At 37.9% G+C, this 14,099-nt stretch overlaps 1 protein-coding gene across 1 annotated transcript in view; it reads right to left on the reverse strand.

Moving 5' to 3' along the window:
• Positions 1–14,099, reverse strand: part of ZNF385D (zinc finger protein 385D) — a 246,355-nt gene that overhangs the window by 20,674 nt on the left and 211,582 nt on the right. The window contains exon 4 of the mRNA XM_022554708.2: positions 11,623–11,856. Coding sequence (XP_022410416.2) covers positions 11,623–11,856 — 234 coding nt within the window. The remainder of the gene's footprint in view (positions 1–11,622; positions 11,857–14,099) is intronic.

Raw genomic sequence — 14,099 nt, forward strand, 5'->3', positions numbered from 1 at the left:
TCTATAACAATGGACTACAAGGAAGATGGAGGATTTCCTGTGCTGCTTTAGACATGCACTTAACAATCCTTATTTGCACCCATCTCTGCTACTTAGAAACAAGGCCCTTAAAATCATGGGAAAATGCTCCACTGCTTTCATATCCATTAACCAAGAGAACCCGGTAAAAAGGTTTTCACATAATAAACACTCAATAAATGGACAAATTAGACACTCTCATAGTATAACAGATATGATGTTGTCTTAGTTATTTATAAAAGCAGTGTTTTTGCTTACTTTTTGTGTAACTAGTTCAGTTTTCACTTTTTTAAATGAAAGTAACACTTTGTTAGAAAATTCAAAGAGCACGGAAAAGTATAAGGTGAAAAGCGAAAGCCCTCCCACTTTTCACCTTCAAGCCGCATGCCCTCAGTAGGGAAACAGTTTCATGTGCAAGCTTCCTAAAATGTTCTAAATATCAGTGACATTATATTAGGCTCGAGTAGAAAAAATAATGTAGGTTGAACGTTCTACTTGGTTTGCGCACGAAACCACTCTTAAGAAGCACAGCACGTAAAAGTACACAGCAAGAAAGCACATCTCGACACAACTCTGAAATCACTTATTCTGGTTGTTCATCTGTGGGATGTCACCGAACATGAAATAACTAAACCCTGAATGCTCACAGCTACATAAAATTTTTCTATTAGGTAATATATCCTAAATCACCCATATTGCAAACCCCCAAAGTACATTATTTAAAAATTGTAAGAATGCAGGTGACTCTTCCTGTGGCAGTGCAGGTTTGAGGAGGTGGCTTGCAGGGGTGAGGCATTTAGGGTGAGGTGACACCGACCTTGGAGCCAGATTGGCTGGGTTTGCATCACAGCCCCAACATTTAAGGCCTCTATGGCTTTGGGCAAGTCAAGTAGCAGGAATCTCATCAGCACAGAGAGAAAGCTTCACTGAAAACTGATTGCAGAGCAGCGGGGGAAGCTGGATTCCATGACAGCAACAGCAGGGTTTGTGGCAAGAATCACGGCTTTCAGGCCACCCCGGGCAGTCTCATCTTCCTTCAGCTTGTAGACCCTCAGGCTTAGGAGCAGTTTCAAGCACACAGCCTTGAGAGAGTAAGATGTTCTTGAGACCATCTGTACCAAATCCGTGACTGAACCCAGTGAAGACCTCTATATAAACGTTTAAGGTTCTGGCAGCACACACAGAGACCTACTCTTTTAGCCACCAGCTGCTGGAGAGAGCCTCGTAGACAAAGTGCTTCCAAGTCAGCCTGTTGTTGTAGCTGAACAGCTATTGTAGACCCTTATAATCTGACTTCATAATGGAGACAGCCACATTTCACTGCCGTGCGGCTGACAGCATCTTGGTACTCCAGCCAGGGGTCAGGCCTGAGCCTCTGAGGTGAGAGAGCCGAGGTCAGGACACTGCACCACCAGAGACCTCTTGGCCCCAAGTAATATCAATCAGTGAGAGTGAGAGGTCTCCCAGAGATTTCCATCTCAATGCTAAGACCCAGCTCCACCCAACGACCAGCAAGCTCCAGTGCTGGACACCCCATGTCAAACAACTAACAAGACAGGAACACAACCCCAACCATTAGCAGAGAGGCTGCCAAAGACCACAATAAGTTCACAGACAACCCAAAACACATTACCGGATGTAGTCCTGCCCACCAGGAAGACGAGATTCAGCTTCATCTACCAGAAAATAGGCACCAGTCCCCTCTACCAGGAAGCCTACACAACCCACCAAAACAACTTTAGCCACTGGGGGAAGATCCCCAAAACAACGGGAATTATGAACCTGCAGCTTGCAAAAAGGAGACCCCAAAGACAGTAAGAGAGGCAAAATGAGAAGACAGAGAAATATGCAGCAGACGAAGCAGCAAGGTAAAAACCCACCAGACCAAACAAATGAAGAGGAAATAGGCAGTCTACCTGAAAAAGAATTCAGAGTAATAATAGTAAAGATGATCCAAAATCTTGGAAATAGAATAGAGAAACTACAAGAAACATTTAACAAGGACCTAGAAGAGCTAAAGAGCAAACAAACAATGATGAACAACACAATAAATGAAATTTAAAATTCGCTAGAAGGAATCAAGAGCAGAATAACTGAGGCAGAAGAATGGAAAAGTGACCTGGAAGACAAAATAGTGGAAATAACTACCGCAGAGCAGAATAAAGAAAAAAAAAAATGAAAAGAATTGAGGACAGTCTCAGAGACCTCTGGGACAACATTAAATGCACCAACATTTGAATTATAGGGGTCCCAGAAGAAGAGAAATAGAAAGGGACTGAGAAAATATTTCAAGAGATTATAGTTGAAAACTTCCCTAATATGGGAAAAGAAATAGTCAATCAAGTTCAGGAAGTGCAGAGAGTCCCATACAGGATAAATCCAAGGGGAAACACGCCAAGACACGTATTAATCAAACTATCAAAAATTAAATACAAAGAAAAAATATTAAAAGCAGCAAGGGAAAAGCAACAAATAACACACAAGGGAATCCCCATAAGGTGAACAGCTGATCTATCAGCAGAAACTCTGCAAGCCAGGAGGGAGTGGCAGGACATATTTAAAGTGATGAAAGGGAAGAACCTACAACCAAGATTACTATACCCAGCAAGGACCTCATGCAGATTTGATGGAGAAATTAAAACCTTTACAGATAAGCAAAAGTTAAGAGAATTCAGCACCACCAAACCAGCTTTACAACAAATGCTAAAGGAACTTCTCTATGCAGGAAACACAAGAGAAGGAAAAGACCTACAATAACAAACCCAAAACAATTAAGAAAATAGTAATAGGAACATACATATCAATAATTACCTTAAATGTAAATGGATTAAATGTTCCAACCAAAAGACATAGACTGGCTGAATGGATACAAAAACAAGACCTGTATATATACTGTTTACAAGAGACACACTTCAGACCTAAGGACACATACAGACTGAAAGTGAGGGGAGGGAAAAAGATATTCCATGCAAATGGAAATCAAAAGAAAGCTGGAGTAGCAATTCTCATATCAGACAAAATAGACTTTAAATTAAGACTATTACAAGAGACAAAGAAGGACACTACATAAATATCAAGGGATCAATCCAAGAAGAAGATATAACAATTGAAATATTTATGCAGCCAACATAGGAGCACCTCAATACATAAGGCAAATGCTAACAGCCATAAAAGGGGAAGTCAACAGTAACACATTCATAGTAGGGGACTTTAACACCCCACTTTCACCAATGGACAGATCAACCAAAATGAAAATAAATAAGTTAACACAAGCTTTACATGATACATTAAACAAGATGGACTTAATTGATATTTATAGGACATTCCATCCAAAAACAACACAATACACTTTCTTCTCAAGTGCTCATGGAACATTCTTCTGGATAGATCATATTTTGGGTCACAAATCAAGCCTTGGTAAATTTAAGAAAATTGAAATCATATCAAGTATCTTTTACGACAACAATGCTATGAGACTAGATATCAATTACAGGAAAAAAAATGTAAAACTTACAGACACATGGAGGCTAAACAATACATTACTAAATAACCAAGAGATCACTGAAGAAATCAAAGAAGAAATAAAAAAATACCTAGAAACAAATGACCATGAAAACACAATGACACAAAACCTATGGGATGCAGCAAAAGCAGTTCTATGAGGGAAGTATATAGGAATAAAACCCTACCTCAAGAATCAAGAATAATCTCAAATAAATAAACTATCTTTACACTTAAGCAATTAGAGAAAGAAGAACAAAAAAACCCCAAAGTTAGCAGAAGGAAAAAAATCATAAATATCAGATCAGAAATAAATGAAAAAGAAATGAAGAAAACTATAGCAAAGATCAATAAAACTAAAAGCTGGTTCTTTGAGAAGATAAACAAAATTGATAAACCATTAGCCAGACTCATCAAAAAAAAAAAAGGGAGAAGACTCAAATCAATAGAATTAGAAATGAAAAAGGAGAAGTAGCAACTGACACTGCAGAAATACAAAGGATCATAAGACACTATTACAAGCAACCATATGATGATAAAATGGACAACCTGGAAGAAATGGACAAATTCTTAGAAATGCACAACCTTCTGAGACTGAACCAGGAAGAAATAGAAAATATGAACAGACCAATCACAAACACTGAAATTGAAACTGTGATTAAAAATCTTCCAACAAACAAAAGCCCAGGACCAGATGGCTTCACAGGTGAATTCTATCAAACATTTAGAGAAGAGCTAACACCTATCCTTCTCAAAATCTTCCAAAGTATAGCAGAGGGAGGAACATTCCCAAACTCATTCTACGAGGACACCATCATCCTGATACCAAAACCAAAAAAAGATATTACAAAGAAAGAAAACTACAGGCCAATATCACTGATGAATATAGAAGCAAAAATCCTCAACAAAATACTAGCAAACAGAATCCAACAGGACATTGAAAGGATCACACACCATGATCAAGTGGGGTTTATCACAGGAATGCAAAGATTTTTCAATATATCCAAATCAATCAATATGATACACCATATTAACAAATTGAAGGATAAAAACCATATGATAATCTCAATAGATGCAGAAAAAGCTTTCAACAAATTCAACATCCATTTATGATAAGAACTCTCCAGAAAGTAGGCATAGAGGGAACTTACCTCAACATAATAAAGGCCATATATGACAAACCCACAGCCAACATCATTCCACTAAGATCAGGAACAAGACAAGGTTTCCCACTCTCACCGCTATTATTCAACATAGTTTTGGAAGTTTTAGCCACAGCGATCAGAGAAGAAAAAGAAATAAAAGGAGTCAAAATTGGAAAAGAAGTAAAACTGTCACTGTTTGCAGATGACATGATACTATACATAGAGAATCCTAAAGATGCTACCAGAAAACTACTAGAGCTAATCAATGATTTCGGTAAAGTAGCAGGATACAAAATTAATGCACAGAAATCTCTTGTGTTCCTGTACACTAACAACAAAATATTTGAAAGACAAATTAAGGAAACACTCCCATTTACCCCTGCAACAAAAAGAATAAAATACCTAGGAATAAACCTTCACAAGGAGACGAAAGACCTGCATGCACAAAACTATAAGACACTGATGAAAGAAATTAAAGAGGATACAAACAGATGGAGAGATATACCATGTTCTTTGATTGGAATAAGCAACATTGTGAAAATGACTATACTACCCAAAGCAATTTACAGATTCAATGCAATCCCTATCAAACTACCAATGGCATTTTACACATCTAGAACAAAAAATTTTCACAATTTGTATGGAAACACAAAAGATCCCGAATAGCCAGTGCAATCTTGAGAAAGAGAAAAAGAGATGGAAGAATCAGGCTCCTTGACTTCTCACTATACTACAAAGCTACAGTAATCAAGAGAGCACGGTACTGGCACAAAAATAGAAATATAAATGAATGGAACAGGATAGAAAGCCCAGAGATAAACCCACACACACTTGGTCACCCTATCTTTGACAAAGGAGGCAAGAATATACAATGGAGAAAAGACACCCTCTTCAATAAGTGGTGCTGGGAAAACTGGACAGCTACATGTAAAAGAATGAAATTAGAACACTTCCTAATACCGTATACAAAAATAAACTCAAAATGTATTAAAGACCTAAATGTAAGGCCAGACACTATGAAACTTAGAGCAAAACATAGGCAGAACACTCTATGACATAAATCACAGCAAGATACTTTTTGACCCACCTCCTACAGAAATGGAAATAAAAACAAAAATAAACAAATGGGACCTAATAAAACTTAAAAGCTTTTGCACAGCAAAGGAAACCATAAACAAGATGAAACTACAACCCTCAGAATGGGAGGAAATAGTAACAAATGAAGCAACTGACAAAGGATTAATCTCCAAAATATACAAGCAGCTCATGCAGCTCAATAACCTAAAAACAAACAACCCAATCCAAAAATGGGCAGAAGACCTAAATAGACATTTCTACAAAGAAGATATACAGATTGCCAAGAAACACATGAAAGGATGCTCAACATCACTAATTATTAGAGAAATGCAAACCTCACACCATTCAGAATGGCCATCAAATAATCTACAAACAATAAATGCTGGAGAGGGTGTGAAGAAAAGGGAACCCTCTTGCACTGTTGGTGGGAATGTACATGGATACAGCCAATATGGAAAACAGTATGGAGGTTCCTTAAAAAACTAAAAGTAGAACTACCATATGACCCAGCAATCCCACTACTGGGCATATACCCTGAGAAAACCATAATTCAAAAAGAGACATGTACCACAATGTTCATTGCAGCTCTATTTACAATAGCCAGGACATGGAAGCAACCTAAGTGTCCATCGACAGATGAATGGATAAAGAAGATGTGGCACATATATACAATGGAATATTACTCAGCCATAAAAAGAAAAGAAATTGAGTTATCTGTACTGAAAGGATGGACCTAGAGTCTGTCACACAGAGTGAAGTAAATGAGAAAGAGAAAACCAAATACCATATGCTAACACATACATATGGGATCCAAAAAAACAAAAAATGGTTCTGAAGAACCTAGGGGCAGGACAGGAATACAGACGCAGATGTAGAGAATGGACTTGAGGACATGGGGAGGGGGAAGGGTTTGCTGGGACGAAGTGAGAGAGTGGCATGGACATATATACATTACCGAATGTCAAATAGATAGCTAGTGGGAAGCAGCCACCATAGCACAGGGAGATCAGCTTGGTGCTTTGTGACTACCTAGAGGGGTGGGATGGGGAGGGTGGGAGGGAGACGCAAGAGGGAGGGGATATGGGGATATATGTATACACATAGCTGATCCACTGTGTTATACAGCAGTAACTAACACAACAACGCAAAACAATTAAACTCCAATAAAGATGTTAAAAAAAAAAGAATTGTAAGACTCTAAGAGTAGATATATGTGTAACTGATTCACATGGCTGTACACCTGAAACTAATACAACATGGTAAATCAACTATATTGCAAGAAAAATTTTTTTTTAAAAAAAGGAAAAAGAATTGTAGCTCCAGTCCACTGTCTGATAGGAACTTCTTTGCTGATGGAAATGTTCTTGATTTGTACCTACCAATATGGTGGCCTTTAGTCAGAGACGCTCTTGAGCACTTGATATGAGGTTACTGCAGCTGAAACTGAACAGGTAAGTAATTTAAATTTAAATAGCCACCTCAGGCTAGTCGTTATCATATTAGACAGTACATCTCTCCTGCTCAAGTATGCCCTGCAGGAACATGCGTAACACGGAGGTCTATGGGGCTGAATTGGTTTTTTAAACATTTGTAGAAAGTTTAAAGAAGGCGCAACAGCAGACTTGTGATAGAAGAGTCTGTATCTGTATTTCCCATCCAGTTGAAGTCTTACCATTACCCTAGAAGATGCTGAAGAGAAGTGGTAGATAATCTTTGGGCCTTAATAATAATAAGGCCATAAACATGGACCACCATGGCTGACTGGCTTAAATGAGTTTTTTACTTGAAACACGAAAGGACAGATCTCTGGATGAAACAAGTCTTTACACATTCTCTTCCTGAACACAGAGGCACAAACTAGACCAGGGCTTCCTAAAAGGCAATTCCTGGGCTTTGCTCAAATTTAGATTCTCAGTGAGCAACACATGGTAGACAATCAGTGAAAATTAGCGAAGTATTAGATATTTATAAAGATCAACAAACACAGCAAACTCTCTGGAAAGAGATTTATAAGCTCAGGCTCTGAAATGGTATAAGTCAGCCTCCATCAGCTGAGTAGTTTCAACTTACTTGTGCCTCAATGTGCCTCAATGTCTGTAGCTATAGAAAAAAAAAGATCTCCTCTACTGAAGTATCGTATTAGATGCATTTTTTATCTTAAGCATTATTTCTGGCACACCCACATGCTCAAGAAATTTTAGTCAATCTTCTCTTCTCCTTCTTAACACTGATTTTGTGTTTAGGCAAAAATTTAGAAATTCCATCCTTTGATAACGTGTCATTTCTATATATTAAAACTTAGTGAACTTAAAAATAAGCTCTGTGTAGGGATAGAAGAGCTGGAATGAGCTTAGTGAAAATGATCAAATATTACCACTTTAAGTCATTACCAGAAAAATCTGCCCAAATTAGTAATGAGGACTAATTATAAAACATTCCAAAGTTTTTTTCAATTATATAGAGAAAATCATCAAAAACAGCTAAGCAAAGCATTACCTAGTAGGATGTTTGGGGGGAATTTCTTTAAAGAAAAAGGCAAAACATATCTTTTATAATACACGTCTATAACACACAAATAAAAGGAGCCTTCCAGATCTCTCGAAAAGAGTATGTCCTCTCAGGGTATTTCAAGCACTCTTAGACCGTTTTGTGAATCACATGAAGTAAGTCAGACAGAGAAAGACAAATATCATATGATATCACTCACATGTGGAATCTAGTTTTTTAAAAATGATACAAATGTAATTATTTACAAAACAGAAAGACTCATAGATTTTGGAAACAAACTTATGGTTACCAAAGGGGAAACGGCAAGGGAAGGGAAATTAGGAGACTGGGATTGACATATACACATCACTATATATAAAATAGATAACCAATAAGGACCTACTGTATCACACAGGGAACTCTACTCAATATTCCGTAATAACCAATATGGGAAAATAATCTGAAGAAGAATGGATATATGTATATGTATAACTGATTCACTTTTGCTGCACACCTGAAACTAACACAACATTGTAAACCAATTATACTTCAATAAATTTTTTTTTTAAAATGCATTTTCCAAGATTAGGAGAAAAACATGTTTTGAAGGTGGCAGGCTTCCCATGAACAGACCATAAGTGCATAATTCTCCGCTCGGTGCTATAGCCCTGATTCCATGTCTATGATGTATTTCTAAAAGGATAAAGAAGAGAAACACTTAGAATTACAATTTAAATGCAAAGGACACATCTCCCCATGCTGCATCCTGGTTGCTTCTGAGCAAAATTGATATTCAAACTTGGTTTCCTGAAAAACACAGCCCAATCTTAACAGTATTGTCCTAATATCTGGCTCTAAGAAGTAATTGGAGAAATCTTTTAAAGTTATATTGACAGGGTGGGGGTGACTGGAGGATGCAGTGGGTGGGGTGGTGATTGTGGTCTGCCCTGTGCGTAGCTAAGAAGGGGGTCCTTAGATCACTTGAAGGTTTTAAGAGTAAAAGCGTAGGAGCTGGGCGGGGGGCCGGCTTTGGTGGGTAAGGTCCAGTTTGCCCACGTTGGTAGCTGGCTGTGCTGGCCACCTTCCCTGCCCTATCTCCTTTCCCAACTCCACTAACCTTGTCCCTTTATCTCCCTAAAAACTATTTGCCCTGACATCCTTGTCTCAGAGTCTGCTTCTCATGGAACCCAAACTAGAACCCACCACAATAATCCTATGATGAGACTTACAAGGACCATTCCTACTCCTGACAGGAGAGGGACATATGCGGAGCCTTGCCCTCTACAATCACCCCACAGGTTTACCAACATCACACCCCGAGGGGAAGATCTCTGACGCAGGAAGGGAAATACAGGAACCGAGAACCCCAAGCAGCACCTTGGAGGGAAGGGGAGTGGCCAAAGTCCCCCGACTGGGCTGAAGGCTTGGAGGGGACACCCTTAGAAAGGGATTCAAGTAAGGGTGACGACCGAAAGCATGTCTTAAACTCCCAGGTGAGATGGTTACACTAGTTCTCAGCTCTGCCTGCAAAACACTTGCCAGGTTTTGTTTTTGTTTTTTTTCTTTTCCCAAACACTATAGCTTCCCAGGCCCTGGATATATAATAAATCAGAATCCCAGGATGTAGGAGATATATATATATATATATATATATATATATATATATGTGTGTGTGTGTGTGTGTGTGTGTGTGTGTGTATGTATTTAAATAAATATAAATATATTTATATATAAACATACGGATATATTTGACATTCATATAAAATATATATATATACATAAAGCTCCAATGGCAATTCTTATACACAAACCAGAGATGACCATAGAACTGTAATATGGAAAATGTTGACCTGATGTGACGTAAACAAATAAGTCATCCCTTCTTTGCCTCCTAATCAGATGTTTCTGATCAGAATTCAGAAAGGACATCCAAGTTCTTCGTAAATTAACTCCAACCTCAAAGGCTATGGTTTATCTGTCAAAATAGATCCTCCCTCAAAGTGAATGTGTTTCTCTGTCACTATGGGGGGATGATCAAGAATTCTGGAAAAGTAAATGGATTTCCAATGATGCCCACCCTCTCCCAGTGATCTCACATTCAGGAAGAACGTATTCGCAGGAGGAAACAGAGGGCAAATCTGAATGGTACAGATTCTGACTTGGGGCCAGATGCTATTCTGTGTCTCCCAGCCCCTGAACTCATGAACTCTCCCTGACTATAACTCATGCTGCCTGCAGGACGAGGATGTGTGCGGAAGGAATTGTCCTCCTTCTGCAATTACCCCCTTAGAGCCTTGAAGTCAGTACTTGAATATTACGCGTGCAGCACAATGATTGGTCGATGACGCCATCAACACACAGCTGCACTATTAACTCAGGGTATGATTCACAAATGATTCTTTTTCGATTGTAATTGCTGACAGAGTCCTCGCAATGAACCCAGTCTTTTAGAGAAAAACTGATCTTGGGACAAAGGGCTGGCTAAAACCTCAGGCAGGACATAAGTAAATAAATAAACAATAAAAGCTTTATCTATTTAAATCGATATAGATATACTCTATATATGTATCTAGTTAGATAGGTTTATATATATATATATATAAAACATCTTTAAATATAGATGTAGATATAGATATAAACATATATGTATAGAAAGAGCAGGGAGATGGAATCAAAATGTATCAGGAGAGAATTCCATCCCGGCTTACCAGTATTTTCTGTTATGCTATATGAAAGTTTAGTGTTAGTTAGAGAGACCTGGGTTTGAATAATGGCTCTGTCACCTAACTGGTCATGTGTCTTCTCTGAGCCTCAGTCAAAACAAAGGAATAGTATCTTTACGTTGTCAGAAAAAATAAATAAAATATTATATGTAGACATCATGGCTGCCTCTAAGAAGTATTTTCTTAAGTTTAATTTTCCAGCTCATATAGATTTAGCCCAAACAACATTATTTGCCATAAAAACCATAATAGGGAGGTTTTTAACCAAAAGTGAATGGAGTTATGCAACCAACTTTTGCAACTATATTATTGGTGCAACTTCAGAAAATTTCAGTTACAAGCAAATGTGTGGAAGTAACATAGCAATCTAGAAATCATATAAATGCAAAGTTGACACTTCAGAATTATATTTTACTGTCTCTCTTAATGTTTATAAAACACATACACACAAACACATATACAGCATGGCAAGGGAGCCCTGGAAACCCTTCCTTGCCCCCCTGTAAGTGACACTTTGCTTGTCATTTTTACTTCTTAATGGTTAATGAATTCCATGTAATAGTTGCCAGTTTTCTGCCTCCCCCTCTGTCCCCTGCTGCAAAAGATCTAATCTATTCAGAGGAAGATAATTGCAGAGCTGTTGAGACAGAAAATAAAACGCTGCATCTCACCACTGTTGTGCGCCTCCAGCTGTGAGGTGGAGTTGACAGCAACCTTGCATAGAGAACAGTAAAGCAGCCGTTTTGCCTTTTCTTCCTCAGTCTCCGTGGAAGGACAGGAGCTATTGCCGGTGGCTGTCGTGGGGCTTTTCTCCACTTTAGAAGTGATCTCAGTTGTCATAACGCTGCTTTTGCGAATTTCCACAGTTGTCGTCGTTGATATTGCTGGTGTCCCCGTGGTACTGTCTGCAGTCAAAGTAGCACAGAAGAAAAGGCAAAAACAGTGGTATTACCTTTCCCTATTCGAAAGTGTATCACTAATATTACATTCGGCTAATTATGGTAAGAACAGCTAGCAAGTGCTGCTTGTCAACTATGTGTCGATCATCTCCTGAGGAAATGTACATAGATGACCACTTATAGTTTTGTCTATTGATATAACACGTTCGGACAATTCTAGAAAATATATACAAACAGGCTTTAACGTTTTTCCATGGGGTAAATAAACATATTCACAAATTTCTCTTGTTAACATATGGCCTTAGTAAAATAATCTTTACAGTGCATTGTGCTTTGTATATTTCTACAAGGATGGCTTTAAAAAAAATAAAATGGAGGATAAATGTTTTTAAGATATTTTAATTTTTCTTTACTACTTGTCTTTCTATTTTCCTTCTACATCTCTTTCTTTAATTAAAAAATAGGTACTGATCCTCCTGTGTATGCTTGTGCAAAATACAGAAAAAAAAAAAGAACCCTGATATCATATCGCTTTGTCCAGATCAAAGGTTTAGAAAACCATTGCCTTATTTACAAAGAGTTGTATATTGGACCGGTACAGAAATCATCCATATACAAATAAGATGAATTCTAATCTAGCATATTTATTAAATGTATGCTCTGCACCAGGCTGTGTTCAGGGAGCTTGTGACACAAAAGTATTCAAACATCAACAGCCACTCTTTATAAGGAATTCACAGACTGGTCATATCATGTTAATGTCACAGCTTTCAAGAGCTTGATGACCAAGAAAGTGTCGATGCACTGTAACCCTACAACCCTTCTGCCTCTGAAGTCTGATTCTAAAGCTGGAGAGGTCAACCTCCAAAGTAAGACTACCTTGTCCTAACTTCACTCGGGTGTACACAGCTCCCAACTCAAACAGGCTAGTTAACACAATGTCAGCAATGTCTGCCATACCCAACAATGAATTGCAAATGAGCCCTATGCCCTGTGCTTTCTATTTTTATGTTACTTTTTGCTGCCTCCCGGCTGGCTAGTTCTTAACCTTTTATTCAAACTATTCCCAGGCTGTCTCTCCAGCCACAGCTGCTCTTGGAATCGTTTCTCATTCCATATGCTGCTGTGGTCACTATCCAGTGCCACACTGTAAAGTCCATGATAAATGGAGTGGGCAGTGGCTGTAAAGGACAGTGGTCTACCTGCAATGAAGTGCTGTCCTCATAAACGCTTACTTCTTTTTAGTTTATGTTATCAAGATGCCTTGTAACTTGGATTTTCCCTTTGATCCAGAGAGAGAGGTGGGAATATGGGTGAGGTTGCTTATGGCTTCTTTCCCAAATATGGCATCAGACACACTAGTCAATCAGAAGAGAAATGGGCTCTTTTTTTTTTAATTAATGAATTAATTTTCATTTAAAAAATGTTATTGAAATATAGTTGATTTACAATGCTTCAGGTGTACAGCAAAGTGATTCACTTATATATATATATGTATGTATATGTATACATATAATATATACTTTTATATATGTGTGTATATATATATATATATATATATATTCTTTTTCAGATTCATGTTGAGGGCTATTGTATAAAACAATCCATCTGGCTCTCCCCTTTGCCTGACACTTCCTATACTTTTAATCACTTATTTAGCTGTAAGACCATTAAGTAAGTCCCCTGCAGTGTCATGGAGAATATCCTCCAACCATGTTAGAAAAAAAAAAAAAGATGACTAGTCTCTCTCATGGCTAGAGAAAAATAAATAAAATGATCCTAACACTGAATTTTGCCACCAGAATACATTTATTTCCTTGAACACTGAGAGGCCCACTTCCTGATTAGTGTTTACTTGCCTACTAAGATACCAACATTAAAATATCAGGTAATTGCTAGAAAATATTTCTGAGAATCTAGATATGGCATAAAACACAACAACCAACTTGAGATGGTCCAGTAGGCATCATTGCTCCCAGCAAACTGGAAAGTATTCTTTGAAAGCAGGTGCATGAGTGTCTGTGAACACATAGCAAGTGGCCAGTTCATTTGCTAAGTGTTTTATATATGTAATTTCATTTAACCGTCACACATACTTTTGAAAATGAAGAAATTTCAGACGTTAAGGAAATTTCCAAAGGTTACACAAGTAGTATATGGTGAGTCAGGACACAGTGTTTCATGGAATTAAGAAAGTAGGGATTTGGGGAAAAATGTATTGTGAATGATGCTCTTGGCCATAATAATGA

This window comes from Delphinapterus leucas, chromosome 4 (genome assembly GCF_059928025.1).
Source record: "Delphinapterus leucas isolate spDelLeu-1000000601 "Yukka" chromosome 4, BTC_Dleu_Yukka2, whole genome shotgun sequence".
NCBI classification, from domain to species: domain Eukaryota; kingdom Metazoa; phylum Chordata; class Mammalia; order Artiodactyla; family Monodontidae; genus Delphinapterus; species Delphinapterus leucas.